The 16,669-nt window shown below is 44.2% G+C and overlaps 2 protein-coding genes across 2 annotated transcripts in view; one reads left to right on the top strand and one right to left on the bottom strand.

The window, feature by feature from the left end:
- ILRUN (inflammation and lipid regulator with UBA-like and NBR1-like domains) overlaps positions 1-9,772 on the bottom strand; it is a 33,933-nt gene extending 24,161 nt beyond the window's left edge. Inside the window, exon 1 of the mRNA XM_033009343.2 lies at positions 9,526-9,772. Within this exon, the coding sequence (XP_032865234.2) occupies positions 9,526-9,683 (158 nt within the window). The 5' untranslated portion in view covers positions 9,684-9,772. The remainder of the gene's footprint in view (positions 1-9,525) is intronic.
- Positions 9,773-10,540: 768 nt separating this feature from the next.
- SNRPC (small nuclear ribonucleoprotein polypeptide C) lies at positions 10,541-15,691 on the top strand. The gene is made up of 6 exons (XM_033009617.2): positions 10,541-10,836; positions 11,095-11,137; positions 11,605-11,713; positions 13,121-13,210; positions 13,870-13,974; positions 15,295-15,691. Exons 1-6 carry the CDS (start codon positions 10,829-10,831, stop codon positions 15,417-15,419), a joined length of 480 nt encoding a protein of 159 aa, XP_032865508.1. The 5' UTR covers positions 10,541-10,828; the 3' UTR covers positions 15,420-15,691.
- The last annotated feature ends 978 nt before the right edge of the window (positions 15,692-16,669 follow it).

The following is a 16,669-nucleotide window of genomic DNA, read 5'->3' as shown; positions in this document are numbered from 1 at the left end:
AAGAAACCGAAGCACTGAGGCTTACTCACTGTGGCTTTATGCAAAGCAGGTCATATGCACAATGCCTAATCCTTCTGTTACCAATAAAACATATGATTGTTTCAACATATTGAAGTTAAGCACCTTGGAAGGAAAGCAATAAACACAGGTTGTCCTGACATAGAGACAAGGGACATTAGAGTCCTGGCAAACAGATATTCTCGAAACAGGTAGAGGGAAAGTGAACTGGAGGAATCATCTACCATCCAGCAGCTGTAACCTTCCCACACACCTCTCCCACCAACCATCATCGCATATGGCTGACACAAGGAATGGTATTTCAGTACTTTGGTATTTTTCAATACAGCAACTTAAAGATCTGAACTTGAAAAAAATTCCCTTATGATGTGCAGGATGTCTAATGTGTGTGGTGACACACAAGAATTTAATTCCAAAATAATATTTACAGTAGAATGCAACAACTTAAAAATTAAAACTATAAATGTTATGGGAACCTGTAAATTTTTATTTATTTTTATATTCTCTGATGAAAGATCGAAAGAAAAAGCTTTTTTTTTTTAAGAAAGATTTTTTTGGGGGGTAATGGGGTGGTAAAAATTAAATCACAGCTTAAGCTTAAAATCGAGCATGAAAATTTTACTCTTACTGGCTCCTGCCCATTCCTACTGCCACACCACCTATCACCATCTAAACCGTGCAAGTTTCCAGTGCTCTGATTCTCCTGAGCTGTCAGAAAAAGCAAAGGCTAAAGTACAGAAACGAGTTAGCCTTCAATTTATAATTTCACACAGGATGTAGCTCTTAGATCATACACAGACAGTAAGTAGAGGACATTTGTTAGGTCGAGTAGAAAGCACTTTGACAAATGGACTCGGTCACTTTGTTGTGCAGAGCAACTGTAATGAAATGAATGCCAAGTTACATTTCTCTCCCTCTGTGGAGGGAGGAAAAAGCCAGGCAAGTGCCCAAGCTGTAATGTATGTTCGTTGTATGTCCTCAGCACTCACATATGGTGCAATATTTTGTCATGAGAAAAGCAACTCTGGTGTTACTCTCCTGAAAGCATGAAATGCAAAAACTGAGCAATGATATAAAAGTACAATATAATCTCAAGAACATAATATGCTACGTAGAACACCTCGTACTCTTTCTGCAACTGAATTCTCAACCTTTACAGACCTTTCCCTCATTCTCCAAATGCAGTATGTAACCAGGCACCATAATACTCCATAAGGTGTTAAAAACAGAAAGAAATGTGCAAAAGAAATAGTGCAGCAGATGGATAATTTCTCACGCCTAAATAATGGAACATCTCTACATGATACAGGTGGGAGAGACTAAAAATTTATATGGAGGACATCCAAATAAGGCAAGCCTAAATCCACTCTTTTTGTCTCTTAGTCTCTAGTATCATATTTGGATTTTATTCGTCCCAGCTATTGGGGAACTGGACTGATAACAGTATGGGATAGGACTTCTCAAATAGCTATCTTCCTGCTCCTGAAGCAGGGGCCACCTCACCAGAAGCCTTAGAGAAAGCTGAAGGGGGTGGAGGGAAGAGATGTGCTCATTACGCCACAGGGAAACACTTTTACCTGGAGTTTTCAATTCATACATTTTCAATAGAGATGACACATGGCAATTAAGTGGAAAGTCTCAAGATGTTTTGAAGGATTGGAATTTTAATCAGTGAATAGCTTTCAATAGACATAATTTCAGAAAGCAAAATTTGTGTGTCAGTTATCTTCTTATCTTACACTAAGGTATCTTATACACTAAACCATGAGGTTGGGAAACTACCTTAGAAGATGTTACGTGATCCAGAAGGACCACTGAGGGAAGTTGAAAGCTTTAAGCTGAATTTATACAGCTTCAGGAGGGGGGGGGAAATGGCTAATTCAAAGCTTATGTATTTTCTCACATGAAGCCACAGAAAAACATTTCATTGTCTTAGCTGAAAACAGCCAGTTCCAAATACAAGTGGGATGTTCCAGGCAGAAGACAGAAACCTGCAGTGGCAACACTGTGCTCTCTGCAGGAGCAGCATGAGGAAAGAAACCGAGAGGCCACAGAGGAGGCACCCCATTTTCAGTGCACCCCAAACCAGCAAAGGAAAACACTTTCCTTTTAGCAGGCTTTTACATACACACACACATACCGGCAGTGTAAGCATTACCACGGTGCCCGCACTCAGCTGAGCTCTGTACCTTGACAAACAACAGCGAGCGGTCTCAATGACAGGATCATACGAGGCTGCTATAAGCACACGTCCACGCAGCCATCCCCAGCAGCTGAACCCTCCTAAAGCAGGTGTCAGGAGCTTTAAGTGTGGGGTAAAATATTTTGAGAATGTCACAGCAGGAGCCGCTTTCTACTTGCTGCCGTTGAAAACAGGCAACAGCTCTTCCCAGTGGAAAATCATCAAGAGCTGCCAGTACGCAAAAGATTCTGTAACTGCTAATTCCTCAGTATAAACTATGTCACCAATCTATAATTGTCTGCATTAAAGTAAAGGGGGATTAAGCTACAGAAACTGTCTGAGAACAAGTTCAGGCATGTAAGGCAGTCCAGCTGGACTAAAATTATATTGTACCCAATCCCTTCTGCTACAGTTGTCTGCTTACATTTCCACTTCACATGCACCCAATTTTTAAATGTTTTGTAACTTGGAACATAGCACAAGTATAGTATGTTCCATCGTTAAAAATATATTGTATTTAAAGTCTAGATTTCATTCAAAATAATCAGGTAAAATATTTGAGTTATTCTGGAGAAGAGGTGTGTTTGGTTTTTTTTTTAATGCACCAGATAAAAGCTGTCCAATAAAGTATTTTTTAAATTGTTTATAATTTGTTTAGTAGCATCAGGGGACAGTTGTGTACACCCAAGATGCAACAGTCGACAACATTTCACATGTATTAAGATGACATCCACTATGCTTTAAGTTAGCCACAACAGATTAAACAGTTTAAAAACTATTTTCTGCTCCTCAACTACAGAGTATGAATGACCCTACGTACGCACTGCTTAGCAGCAGCCATGGCTCAGAAGCTGCCAGTCTGTTCTGACATTCTGGCGATAGCACATCAAGAACTACCAGACCTGTTTCTATGGTGTCTTTTCTGCCTGTAAGGGCAGCAGTTCACCTGTTTTAGAGTAAGAATGCCACCAAGTTTAAATCCTCATCATCCCTCTTCCCTACTAAACTTTATCAAAACACAAACGATTTTTTAAACAAGTGCTTCACCCTTCTCCCCAGATTGACTTCAATTCATCACCATCTACAACTATTAATCTGACTAGAGTCACATTAAGACCTAGATTACTTGAAAAACTTCCTATGTACTGAGACACATAAAGAACATAAGACTGTTTGGTTTTTATCACCTGATATAGGAGAAAGAGAAGCAAAGTAATAGGACTTCCCACCCGCTGCCATCGTTTCCCTAATAGATGCCTGGACGAGGATTAAACTAACCCAAAGTAGTTTCCAGGGAAGGAGGACTGACTTGAAAGATCAGGTCTCAGGTTTCCTGCCTCCTCCCTGACACAACGATTCCCCCCACTGCCCTCTCAAAGGGAAAGAGTATCAAAACTAAGCTTGATATTTATACAGAGCAGTGGGGAAGTTTTCCTCAGGTTCATCTGAATGTGGATTAGCAAAAGGTAAGCCATAGAAGTCCCACAGACTGAGACAAAGAGCAGACAAAACACGGACAGCAGGAACCTCTGGACTCCTCTAAGGTAAAGCACACCTACCACAACTCCCCAGCTGCAGCGGCAGAATAATCTTTGTGACAAATTCAGCAATGTCAATATGAACATGAAAGAAGGGTTTATTTTCATTAGTTCAGGAAAAGAGAAAATCCTACCACTTGTTGTCTTAGCCTACCTTCCCTTTGACTTCTCACATGTGCAGAAAAAGAGGAAAACTCAGTCAATGTAGGAAGACAGATCATGTATTGCCAATCAGAGCTCTCCGATAGCAGTCATTTAGTTTACTGGACATCAACATCACCTTCAAAGAGCCGAGCAAAGCAAATTGATCTGTTCACACTTCAGTCAGGCTTCTTCCTCCTGCTGCAAGGATAGTTTTGGGGTTTTGGGGAGGGTTTGGTGGGTTTTTTTTGGTGTGGGTTTTTTTTTTTTTTAATGGCAGTTCTGCAAACACCTGCAAGATCAGAAATCAAGAGCAGCAGTACTAGTGTTACCCACTGTGGGAAATGCATCATGTGTGAGTGAATCCTCTCAATTTGAGTCTGTTATGTTAAATTCTGTATGTCCCGATGTCTTACCTAAATATACTTTAGGTATTTCTCTGAATAGTACCTATACTCCAATACTAATTTCAAGTGTAAATAGATATGCTTTCACCCACAGATCCCAGTTTTACTTAAAGTAGCACCCTATCATATTTGCTAGAAAGCAAAAATTAAACACTCATACAAATTCATAGTAAAAGCAATTAAAAAAACCTATTAGCTAAAACACGTCTTTAGACTCCCAATCAAGTACATCCACTTCTGGGCAATATAGGTGGTTCATATGATACAAAGAATTTAAACAGTCAACCTACAGGGATACAAACGTGCATTTATAAGGCAATTTTAATTTTGTTAAAAGCCAATATTCTGTCTCTTTTCCAAGACCAATAAAACGCTTGCACAAAAATGTTAGATGCATTTTCCTTGCATGCTGGAAAATTTCAGATTTCTGTTGTAAAAATCGTTATCACCACTAGCTAATCCCTACCTCACCTTGGCTCCCCTCACACTCATATATACAGAAATGCCCTATATCTTAGACAACACAGAAAGAGGTTTTACAGCATATTTCTATAGTATTTTCAGAGACAAACTTATAAATAGTTTAATGCAAAACATCATCTTTAGAGTACTAGTAAAACCATGATACAGTGACAAATTCTTCTAAGCATATGAAAAAATTTGAGGACCCCCAGAAGAGATCTGACTACCTTACAAGTTATGACCTCAAAAAGACCTTTTTCACCAGAAAGCTAGATCAAAAAAGACTAGAGTTCACAACAATAAATCATTTTTCCACATACACAATGGAAACCATCATTATCTGACGCATTTCAATTAAATATCACACCTACTAGACTAATAAAAATTCAACCTTCTAAACAAAAGCTAAAAAGAGAATGTAAAGAAATATTACATGTAAATTACTGAAATATTCATACATTGAAGTCTTCCAGATTAGGAATCTGCCAACAGTGTTGAAATATGGGTTTTAAATCCAGCACCACTAGCTACTTCAAATCAAATTAATTCACTTTCTCACAGATTTAAAGAAGCTCCAAGCCTTACGCAGCAGCCTCTGGCCCTCAAAGTTGGTATACTCTCCAATTAAAAAAAATTCCTCTTCCCTCTCACAAAACTATTTCCATACCAGCTTTAGAGGAATCTAATGACTTTTACGAAATAGGACTTAACTGAGTGTCAACAGAAAATGAAATGCACATTCTGTACGAAGTTTCTTCTGCTCTTATACTTACACTAATCCATATTGCTGAAAACTAGTCAGGGCTAGGCTGATGCTTAAGAACTTTTGTTTTGCAAGTCCAATCTGCCCGGGGACCTTCTACCCGGAGTCCTACAAGTGCTCTCGTGTTTGGAAGACTGTGAGTAGGTATTTCAGCACACACTCATTCAGCACCAACTATCTGACCTACACAAACCCTGTTTCTAAAGCATGAGCACAAAAGGTTTTCAAAAGGAGTTTCTTATGTAGGTAGACTGAGTCTAGACAAGTTCAGACATGTTCCTGGCTATACTATCACATAACACTGAAGAGCTGCAGTCAACACCTGGAACTTAACTTTACCACAAAAATCACTCCTAAGAGCCCCCTCCCTCAGAGCTGCGGTGCTGGATGTGCCCGGGTGTGCAGGCAGCCGGCCCTGCATTGCATAACATCTGGAGGGGGGAAGGGAGCCGCGGGAGTTAAGCATGCCATTTAATGGAGGGTGGATTTTTATCCTAGATGCAATGGCAGCAAAATTCCCTCCCAACGACGATGCTTGGGTTTTACTCCCGAGGAAGAAATGGTTCGGTGCCAAAACATCTTTTGGAGAAGTTCGCTTTTGGCCTAAAGACAAAAGCAAAAGCTCAACCTCTCACTCTAAAGCCTCATAACTTCTAATGAAAAATAAATAAGTAGATAATAAAGAGGAACAATGTGTACCTACCGCCTTTAAAGAACGTACAGCCGGGACTCTCAAAAAGGGCAAAGTGAGATTTATGTAGCAGAAAGCGAAGAAGTTGGAACAGCCCACAAACAGAACTCAATGTGTAATTAAAAAGAGGCAGAACTCTAGGAAAGTGTTTAATAAATAAGAGGGAAAAGACAACTCAAAGTGCCTAACTTGTATTTCTTGAAGATCAAGAAACAGCCTCAGAAACTTAGAATGCATATATATGTTCTACCTGAAGCATTTTTGCAATATTGTTAATAAAACCAGCTGGCAGCTTTTTTAGTACTGTCCCAAGTCTGCCAAAACTCTGAAACACATTGAGCAACTCCAGGTGAACTGGAGGGAAGTGGACAGACTTTTAAAGGCTATTTACAAGTATCCATATTGCTCCAGTCAACCCCTAATTTTCTTCCCCAAATTGGCTGAACAAGCTATTTTAAATTAACTTCCCTATTTCAGCAGAACTGCAAATTCACTTTAAATACAACAAATACAATTAATAACAGTACTATTGGAAATATTCTGTCAAAATGCAATAAATCTCAGATTAATTACTACACAACTTGTTAAAGTCATACAACAGGGAAGTAACTCCAGGTCTGGCCATCACATAATTATTGCCAAAGAGCAGCTTGCCACACTTGTGAAAAAAGTTCTAGTGAAAATTATTTATGCCTTTGTTAATTAACCCATACATGGACATCGCTTATAAGAACCCAGGCTACCAAGTGAGTGCACTTCTCTCACCCCTGCTGTGAACTCCCTCACCATTTCCTGCAGATGAACATTAATCCTGATGCAGAGGGTGAAGGGATCATCACTGCAGAAAAGCACCATACCTTTAACGAAGGGAAAAGTGTTTTGATAGTGTCATCCAGATAAATTATTTGCAGGACAGACTAATGATAGAAGATTCTGACCCTAAAAACAAGCTTACTGCCTAACATCACCTGGGGCGGCGTGGATTACACAGGGTCCCTCAACATAACAAAGGAAAGGTGTTTCCCAAAGAGGAAAATGTACCTTGATTGCAGCATTTTATAAGGAGGGAAAGCAGGGTTAGTATATTCAGGTCGATAGCCCAAAGGCCATGCTAAGAAGAGGTGAAAGCTGGGGAATGGGACAAAAACACAGCAGCAGAACTGCAAACTGTACAAAACCAGGCACAACAAATCATACCACGGGGCAGGAAAGCAGCACCCTGGCAAGAACACACGAGAAAAACGAGCAGCACCTGTCAGCATACCTAACAGGTCCTGGCTGCCGAAGGGTGAACCCTCACAGGCTTCAGGCCCACTCTTAAGAGTAATCACACTACAGCCTGTGCTAATTTTCACATACTCTTGTATACATTACACCAACTTAACAGATTTCCCTTTTACACAGCCCCATCCATCTACAAGACTTATTAACTAATACTCAAAATTTGAAAACATGTTTTCAGAACCAAACTAGCCACTGTAGTGGGCAATTAAAGCTATTTCAATCACTTAAGATTTTCTTCCATTGTAATTAAAAGATTTCCTTTAAAAAAGCAATTGATTATAAGGTTGTATTTGAGATACTGTTACTTCGAAAAGAAATTAAATACTCCTGAAAAAGAAAGCTTCTTCAGCACAAACCAGGAATACTGTGGTTATACATAGTATCTTCACGAGTAACTTTCAGGTTGAGCTCTGCTAAGCTTTCTGCTCTCCCAGGGAACATCACAGAAAAAAACCCATCGGTATTACACTGCAGTGTCAGTAGTTTTATTCATATTATCAACATGTGAATAAAGTGGGAAAGTATCTTCTGCTGTGAAACACTTCTCCAAAGCAAACTCCCAAACTCCTCAAGAAAGACCTTCTTTCACATTGTATCAGCTTACAAAGCACATGGCATTATTTGCTATTCCCTCACTCCCTCTGCAGATGCAATTTGCCAATATAATTCAATGTAGAGCTGTAGAAAGGGGGAAATGAAACCAAAAAGGTGACAAAATTGTCTTATTACTGTTTCTTAGTTCAACAGTTCCACACAAGCTTTTTTCCCAACTGTTGATATCAAGGCCTTCACTTGGATTTCAGGTTTCAAACCTGAGGTTTCTGGATTTGATGCTGTAGTACCTACAACTTCGCTAAGTAATCTTCCAACAATCTCTGAAACAGAAAACACTTCATTCTCCTGCATCCATCCCAGTGAAGAGTTGCAAACCTAACGAGAGGGTCACATTGTGGCTACTGCCCTACAATAACAGCAAAACTGTCAGAAGTAGTTTAAAAGAGGCAAGTGGTAATGACGAGTCAAACCCCACAATTCAGACAGCAGCATTTTCACAGCTTTCTTTCAGTCACTGGGCTCTCTGTACCACTAACACTCCTGGTTTCTGTTTTTCATCATTACATTGCATATCTTCCACAGTTTTCTCCAGGTGCATCCTCCCTGATAACCTGTACCTGCATTTTTCCTAAGGCAGTGACGCAAAGCCTTTATAAAGCCAAAATACACGTCGAAAACCAGAGTATTTAGAGAGACACCCCTAGTTAGCCAGCAGATGCTAAGTTTCTGCTAAACACCAAGGTAACTTTCACGTGGACACCACAGTAGCTTTAAGACTTCCATACGGCCTTTCTACCACAATTCTCCCTCCTTCCGAAGCCTGCTTTAGGGTCCAGGGCACCATAAACCATTCCTGAATTCCGCTCATCCTCCCGTTCCGCAGGGAAAGCGCCCTTTGAGAGCTCCCGGGTCCACTGGATCACATGCCCCCCCCTCCTCCTATCAATTAGTCACTCTTTAACAGCTTCGCAGCCCTTTGAACCGACGAGCTCCACGAACAGGCAAAAAAAAAAAAAAAAAAAAAAAAAAAATCACAACTCCCGAGAGCTGGAGCCGGGCGGCGAAGCCCACCGAGCCCCTCCGCAGCCCCGTCCCGCTCCTCTCCTCCCCCCGCGCTGCCATGATCGCTCCCTCCCCACCGCACACCCCACCGGCCGCTCGCCCCGCCACGGCGGGAGGGGAGGGGACAAGGGGGGGGCCCCGCAACAAACACCGCCTCCCCTCCTCCTCCTCCTCCTCCTCCTCACGGCAGCTCCCCCTCATCCCCATTCCCCCCCCCCCCCCCCTCCGGCGGGGCCCGCGGGCGGCGGGACGGGCCTGCCACCCCCTGAGGCGGCGGAGGGCGGGGGGGAGGCGGCCGGCCCGGCCCGGCCCGGCCCGGGACGCGGCCCCGCAGCACCGGGCGGCCTCCCGCCCTTCCCCTCCGCCGCCCCAGGGCCGGCGGCCTCTCGCCGCTCCCCTCCGAGGCCCCGGCCCCCCCGCACCAGTTGGTCATGTCGAGGAAGAAGGCGCAGCCCGCGGGGCTGAGCTGGAAGCCGAGGAGCCGCTGGAACTCGCCGATCAGCACGTCCTTGTCGGTGGTGCCCAGGCAGCTGAACTTCTGCATCAGCTCCGCGTCCAGGTCCACGTCCATGCCCTCCATGGCGCCCGGCGGTTCCCCGCCGCCCCGGGGCCGCCCCGCTGCCGCCGCCGCCGCCTCAGCGCCGCATGTGGGGGGGGGGGGGGGGGGGGGGCGAGGGGGGAGCGCGGGCACGGCGGGGGGCGGGGGGGAGGGGAGGGGGCGCGGGCGACGCCAGCCGCTGCCCGGCACTGCGCAAGCGCCGCCCCGCCTCGCGCGAGGGGGCACGCGGCCTGTGACGCCACCGCGTCTGGCGTCACCCCACGCGCGGCGTGAGGGAGGAAGAGGGAGGGGGGGGGGGGGGGGGGGAAAGGAAAAAAAAAAAAATTAAAAAAAAAATTAAAAAAAAAGGGTGGAGCGTCGGCGGCGCGATCCGCCCCCGGTGGCAGGAGAGCAGCGAAGGGGGGCGGGATATGTAAATGAGAGTTTTGCATACGCGGGTGTTGCGTCACGGAAGGGAGGGGAAAAATTTGCATAGCCCCCCCCCCAGCCGCGCCCTTCCATATATGGAGGCGGTGCGGGCGGTGAGCGCGGGTGTTTATGTATGCAAATTAGAAATGGGCGGGGCGAGCTGTGACCTCAGACGGCTCTATGCAAATGAGGGGGCGCAAGGCCTGCTGGGTGGGGGTGCTAGCGCAGGCTCGGCGCCTCGCCGAGCGTTTGTTTTTGTTTTGTTTTGTTTTGTTTTGTTTTGTTTTGTTTTGTTTTTCCCCCAAAATGACGGTTTTCCCGCAGTTTTCAGCCACTCGTGACCCGCCGGCACCGGGGGCGGACACACGACGCCTTCTGTCCGTTAATTTTATAATGTCAATAAAACTTTGTTTTTTTTTAACGCCAACCTGCTGCGTCACGTGAGGATTTTTCCTTTCCCAAGCGCAATCCCGGCGCGCCCCCCCGCCGCGGCGGGACCCAACGGGCCTCACCGGGGTGCGGGGGGTGGGGACACGGTGCCGCCCGTGATCCCGGTGCCCAGCTCTGACGTAGCTCGTACGTGGGCAAAGCGTGGCGTGACCGGGGGCGCGGCGGAAGCCCCGCCTACGAGGCGGGAAAAGCGAAGCTGCTCCTCGGCCTCTTCCTGTCCCTCGCGGGTCGCCGTCGAGCCCGGCAGCGGAGAGAGCGTCGCGAAGGGAGCGCGTCACTTCCGGGCGGCGCCGGCGGCGGGCAGCACCATGCCCAAGTGAGCGCGGCCGGGGGGGGCCGGGACTGTCCGGGAGGGTTTGGGGGGGCCGAGGAGGGGGTCGGTGACCCCGGCTGCATCGGCGGAGGGGATGTGGGGGGGGCTCGGGGTGCCTGTGTCAGCCTCTTCCCCCCGCCTCCCCCGGGCACGACCCTGCAGCCGCTGTGACGGGTCGCGGTCTAACGCTCGCAGTACAAAGCGGTTTCTTAATAAATTTCTCAAGAAGAGTTTTCTTAATAAGAGTTTTTCCCTCTTCAGGTTTTATTGCGATTACTGCGACACGTACCTCACCCATGATTCCGTAAGTACTGAATCCTCCGCTTTAATCTCTCTCTGTTGTATCAAGAGCATCAGATTAAAACGGATGTAGGCTAAAACCAGGTTGCCAGAGGTAGTGTGTACGTCCTTGGTCTTTCCTACTTCTTAGCCAAAAAGGACAAGAACATCAAGTGTGAGCAGCGTTCAGGGGCAGCCAACACAGTGGGCTGCCTGCAAGTTAGTAGGAGGCAGCTGCCTGGGTGTTAGGGCAACCTCTTCTACTTAAACTGAAGTCTTAATACTTATACATAAGTATTATGCATATACAAATACTTATACATAAGTATTATACACAGAGGTTTTGCACATCATCCATTCTCTGACTAGGCACAGAAACCGAGCTGGTTTATTACTGCTAAATTATATGTGTTTCAAATGATACAACAGTTCCAGGAAACTTTAGGGTTAGGTGATGTTATCTAAGCTTTGGGTTTACGTGATCTTTCTCAGCCGTCCGTGAGAAAAACCCACTGTAGTGGCCGAAAACACAAAGAGAATGTGAAAGACTACTATCAAAAATGGATGGAGGAACAAGCTCAGAGCCTGATTGACAAAACAAGTAAGGTTAATCCTTCTGTGACCCTGGATTGCTCTCCTGTTACTTCCCTTGTCTTTCCTCTAGCTGCTTTTTTTTTCGTGCTGATTCTCCCTCACTTCCCTGCTGAGTCTGTGCTCTGTGACTTATGAGTGAAAACTTTGCTTAGAATCTGAATCTTGAACTTGTCAGAGCGTGGGCTTCCCTGTAAGAGACCGAGGGCCCTGCCCATGGGGTCATTGCAAGCAGGCATTGCGCTGCAGGGGTTGAGAAGGTTGTGGAAGCCACCACCTTTAGCACTGCTGGTGACATCGTGCAAGGTCACATAACCCATTTTTGCTTTTTGGTAGTAGCACGTTTATGTAAAGAGCATGAATAAGAAATCCAAAAGATAGGAAAAATGTATGTGAAAATGCATGGATTTTTACATTTTTTAAAAAATGCCATAGCTGTTTGTCCTCAGTTCCCTAGGATGTTGATTTTTTTTTCTTTTTTTTTTTTTTTTATTATTCCTCTCTTGCTATTGAAGGCTTGAATAAAGTGCTGAAGTGTTTCCCCTATCAGTTTGTAGGGTTCTTTTCCTCTCCCTTGTCCTGAATAATGGTTCTTTTCTCTGAGAAAAGGAATACAAATGCGAGATTACCTGCATGGCAACTTTCTTTAGATCATAGGATATCTCAAGTTGGAGGGGACCCATAAGGATCTTTGAGTCCAACTCCCTGCTCCTTGCAGGGCTGCCTAAAGCTAAACCATATGACTCAGAGCTCCAGTGATGTCTGCTAGGCTCAGTGCTGTGCCCGCTTCCCTGGGGAAGCCTGTTCCAGTGACCAAACTCCCCCTCAGTGAAGATCCTTTTCCTAATGTCCAGTCTGGACTTCCCCGACACAGCTTCATTCCATTTCCTTGTGTCCATTTTCCTCGTGATGCTTCCAACTTTCATGTCTTTTGCCTTCCTTCTAGTTGATACCAGTCTTTTGAATTTCTTCTCTTCCCTTTCACATGTTTTTCATGCTTTTTGTCACCTACCTAAGTCATTGTCTTATTACCATTTTCAAGATGCATGTCTTTACCTAATGATCCCAGGTGAAAGTTGCAGCTGAAAATCACGTGATGTATTTTCTCCACCATCCACCTTCCTGTTAGGTGTGTGAAATTCATCAAGGAGCTATCTAGTCTCAGCTGGAGTAATTACTGTAATAACTGTCTCCAAGAATATCAGGTCCTTCCGCCAGGACAAGCAGCATAAACCAGGGATTTGTTCCAGAGTTAGAACAACTGAGCACGCAGCATGACATGACGTGACGTGACGTATGCTCTGACCGCGTGGCATGAGAAGGAAGATTGACGCAGGAGCTTCCTCAGCCTAGTAACTGGTTTTTCTCCTGGGATTCTTTCTTTCCTTTTTTTTTTTTCTTTTCCCCCCCAATGTAGCGGCTGCATTTCAGCAAGGGAAAATCCCACCTACACCGTTCTCGGCACCACCTCCCGCAGGAGCCATGATACCACCTCCTCCCAGCATCCGTAAGTCTGAACTGGACCCTATTGACTGGGATGGCAGCCCTCGGGCTGTGTTGCATGTTTCCTGGACTTGTAAAGAGAAGTCCTTTTAGCTTGAAATCAAGCTCAGGTGTTTTGACCTTGTGAATACCAAAATGTAAGAGAATGCTTTGGAAAAGTGTTTCAGCAATTATTTTAATCTTTAGTTTGCCTTGTTTTAGTAATACTGAGTATGTTAATAGAAGGGTGTGCCTTCTTATTACTTGGTAGCTGCCATGTAGATAACTTCATTAAACTTCCAGTGTGGGGTTTTTGGTTTGTTTTGTTGTTGTTGTTTTTTTTGTTGTTGTTGTTTTGGTTTTTTTTTATTTTTAAATAGGATTGATAACCTTTTTTTGCACTTGAGCTGGCAAACAGCTGAGAACCTTTTCTGCTTAGCGTAGTGCTGTCGGAACCGACAGTCATCCGCATTAGGAATGCAAAGTTGGAAATAACAGCTAGAATATTCCCTTTTTGGCACCTGAAGTCAGAGCTGAAACTGAAAATTATGTCAGGCAGTCGTAAAACGATAAGACATCTTTATTACTAAAACTTCCTGTAAAGTTGAGTAACTATTTTGCATTGCACGTTGTTGATGAATGTGAAAGCAGCCAGATGCATAACCAATCTGTGTATGTGTTCAGCTGGCCCCCCGCGGCCCGGCATGATGCCGGCCCCTCACATGGGCGGCCCGCCAATGATGCCAATGATGGGCCCACCCCCACCAGGAATGATGCCGGTTGGACCCGGTAAGTCTGGAAATTGGTAAATCTCTAACTGCTGTACTGCGTGGTCTGGTTTGCAGGGTGCTTGGACTGTATTTTCTGTCTCGTTGGGCGAGAGAGCTGTGAAAGGAGCACGGTGGAAAATGGGAAGCAGCTGCAGTTCTTGGGTGCTGGCTGTAGGGATGTGCTCTAGTTGATAGCTCGCGTCACTTCAGACGTTGTATTAGACACAGCTTGGATGGACAGCCCCGAGTGTCAAGCTGTGGAAGTATTTCAGTTTGCATATACTGCATACACACGTTTGTTGATCCATTATCCTCTGCATGGTGAGACATAAAACAGTCTTTAAAATGGTAATTAAAGTTCTTTTACTATTTGTTGAGAGTTACTAGTCCATCTGTACAGTTGTAATTATCACTCTGGTAAACTGTAGCTTTTCTACCTCTACCCTTAGCAGTACAATCCATAATTGTTAAGGAATTCTGTGTTCGTAGTGCTTATGTTTTTTGCACAAGGGATACTTTTCAGCACTAGATGAATTCTGTTGTTTAAAATGTTTCAAGATAATGTGTTCCAGAGAAATTATGTGCCTTAAAAAGCTTTTTTTCAGAACTGTAAAGGCAAACTAAAATGTCTTCAGCCCATTCCACTTTTGAGCTTACTGGCATTTGAAGAATTCTCAGAGGACATCTTACTGAAGCAGTTACTGGAACAAATCTAAAGGAATACACGCATGCGCACTAAAAGTAGTGAAGTGTCTTTGCAATTATTGTCTTGCTGGTAGAAACTGTTCTTTAAGTGTGTTTTAAACACGCAAAATAAGTGCATGATATGCAGTACTAGGCAGTATAATGGCTGCCTGAAAATAAATGGAGAAGTTGGATGGAAACCATGATTTCAGTGCTTTTTAGTAGAGCACCTGCTTTTTTTCATAAAACTGTTACCCAGCTGTAAGAGGTGCATTTTTTTTTGTTGCTTTTTGTTTTGTTTTGTTTTTGGTTTTTTTTTTTTACACACTGGAGGACTTTGCATCACCCTTTTCCAAATGAACTTTCCAATTCGGTGATTAAGCTAGTGTCTCTTGTGTGGCTGAAAAGAATTTATCAGTGAATATTGTCAAAAGCAGGTGTATAACCTGGGAGCCTTGGTTCTTCCTCTATTAATTGCTAATACCCTACAGGGAAATGTAATCCATCTCTGTCAGCTTCCAGATCAAAACTTACACACTTGTAAAATGAAAGGTCCCTGGAGGGATGGGGGCAGAGCCTGCACACTGTATCGATGTGACTCGGCAGTTGCTGCTCCCAAGAGCTCTTCTCTAACATCCCCTCTTTCCCCTTGTAGCTCCGGGGATGCGGCCGCCGATGGGAGGACACATGCCGATGATGCCAGGGCCCCCGATGATGAGACCACCCTCCAGACCCATGATGGTGCCAACCAGGCCGGGAATGACCCGTCCAGACAGATAAAGGTGGAAAAGGAGCTACCTTTTTTTTTTTTTCATATTACAATCTTCCATGTGATAAAATGCCATAGACCTATGTCCTTAGGATTTTGTATTAAAACAGTGTGTAGAAGAGATCAGCTGTTACTTCAGACTGCAGACAGTCTGACCTAGATGCACACTGGACTGATGCTTTTGTACCTGGTCCGGGGGTTTTGGTTTTTTGTTGTTGTTTGTTTGTTCCCCACCTCCCCATTGAATCGTAAAACACAACAATAAAACATTGATGCTGATTTACATATGGAGAATCTGAGCCTTACTCTGCGTGTGGCTTTTCTGCCTGGCAGAAAGAGATGTCAGTTTTCTTTGTTCCCTCTCTGTCTTGCACAGAATTTTTCAGCATGTTTTTTTTTTTTTCTCCGTAGTCCTTAGGTAGTCTCTTTTTTTCATGTAACACCCCTTGAGGTGTATTACTGTCTGCATTTTGAATTCGTTTCAAGACAAGTATGTGTGTTTTTAATAAAAATCAGAAAAAGTGACATCAGAACAGACTTCAGTGCTATCTTCAGCTGAGGGGATTGCAACATTAAATTACTTCACGAGCACAAAATAGGATGAATTTAAAAAAATGTTGATTGTCCACTGAGGGAAGCGAGGAGATGCTGTTAAGAGGCTACTTGTAGTAATTGTTTTGATGCTGCCAAACAGATTTCTGCTTTTCTACTGCTACTGAGGTGTTTGTGTGGACACGTATAATTATGTTATTGGAGTTGTTGAGTCAGTAGTTATTAACGCTCAGTTCCCTTCTGAGCATAGAGGGATGTGTTGCTGAAAACATATCCCAAGCCCTTTAGTTTATTAAAAGGATTTTGCTTTTGATGAGCCGTACATATTGTAGGTGCACAATTCCAATTGAATTAAAAGAATTTATTCTGTTCGCAGAAGGGACTGCATGTCGGTTGTCATCCATTTCAGTCTGCAGAAGTGTCCGACTCATTCTTGACATATTTCCATCTAGTACGAAAGCGTGGGAGTCATTTGCATCTTACAAGAAAGTGTTTGCTTAGCAGAAATGCGAGGGCTGCTTTTCCAAGTTCCTGTCTGCTATGGGACAGGACAGGCCAATAATTTAGAGGAGTTCATATTTTTAGGAGTTGGTGTGCTTTCAACGGTCCCCTGTACAGAACGTGGTCTAGTTGAGACATCAAATATTTAATAGCTGTGTTCAGCAAACAATGAGATGAGCCAAAAGTTGGAGAAGCTAGTTAAAAGTTT

Source organism: Tyto alba, unplaced genomic scaffold (genome assembly GCF_018691265.1).
Source record: "Tyto alba isolate M040663 unplaced genomic scaffold, T.alba_DEE_v4.0 Super-Scaffold_30, whole genome shotgun sequence".
In the NCBI taxonomy this organism is placed as follows: domain Eukaryota; kingdom Metazoa; phylum Chordata; class Aves; order Strigiformes; family Tytonidae; genus Tyto; species Tyto alba.
The sequence above is the reverse complement of the archived record's forward strand: the minus strand, read 5'-3'. Positions and strand labels throughout refer to the sequence as shown.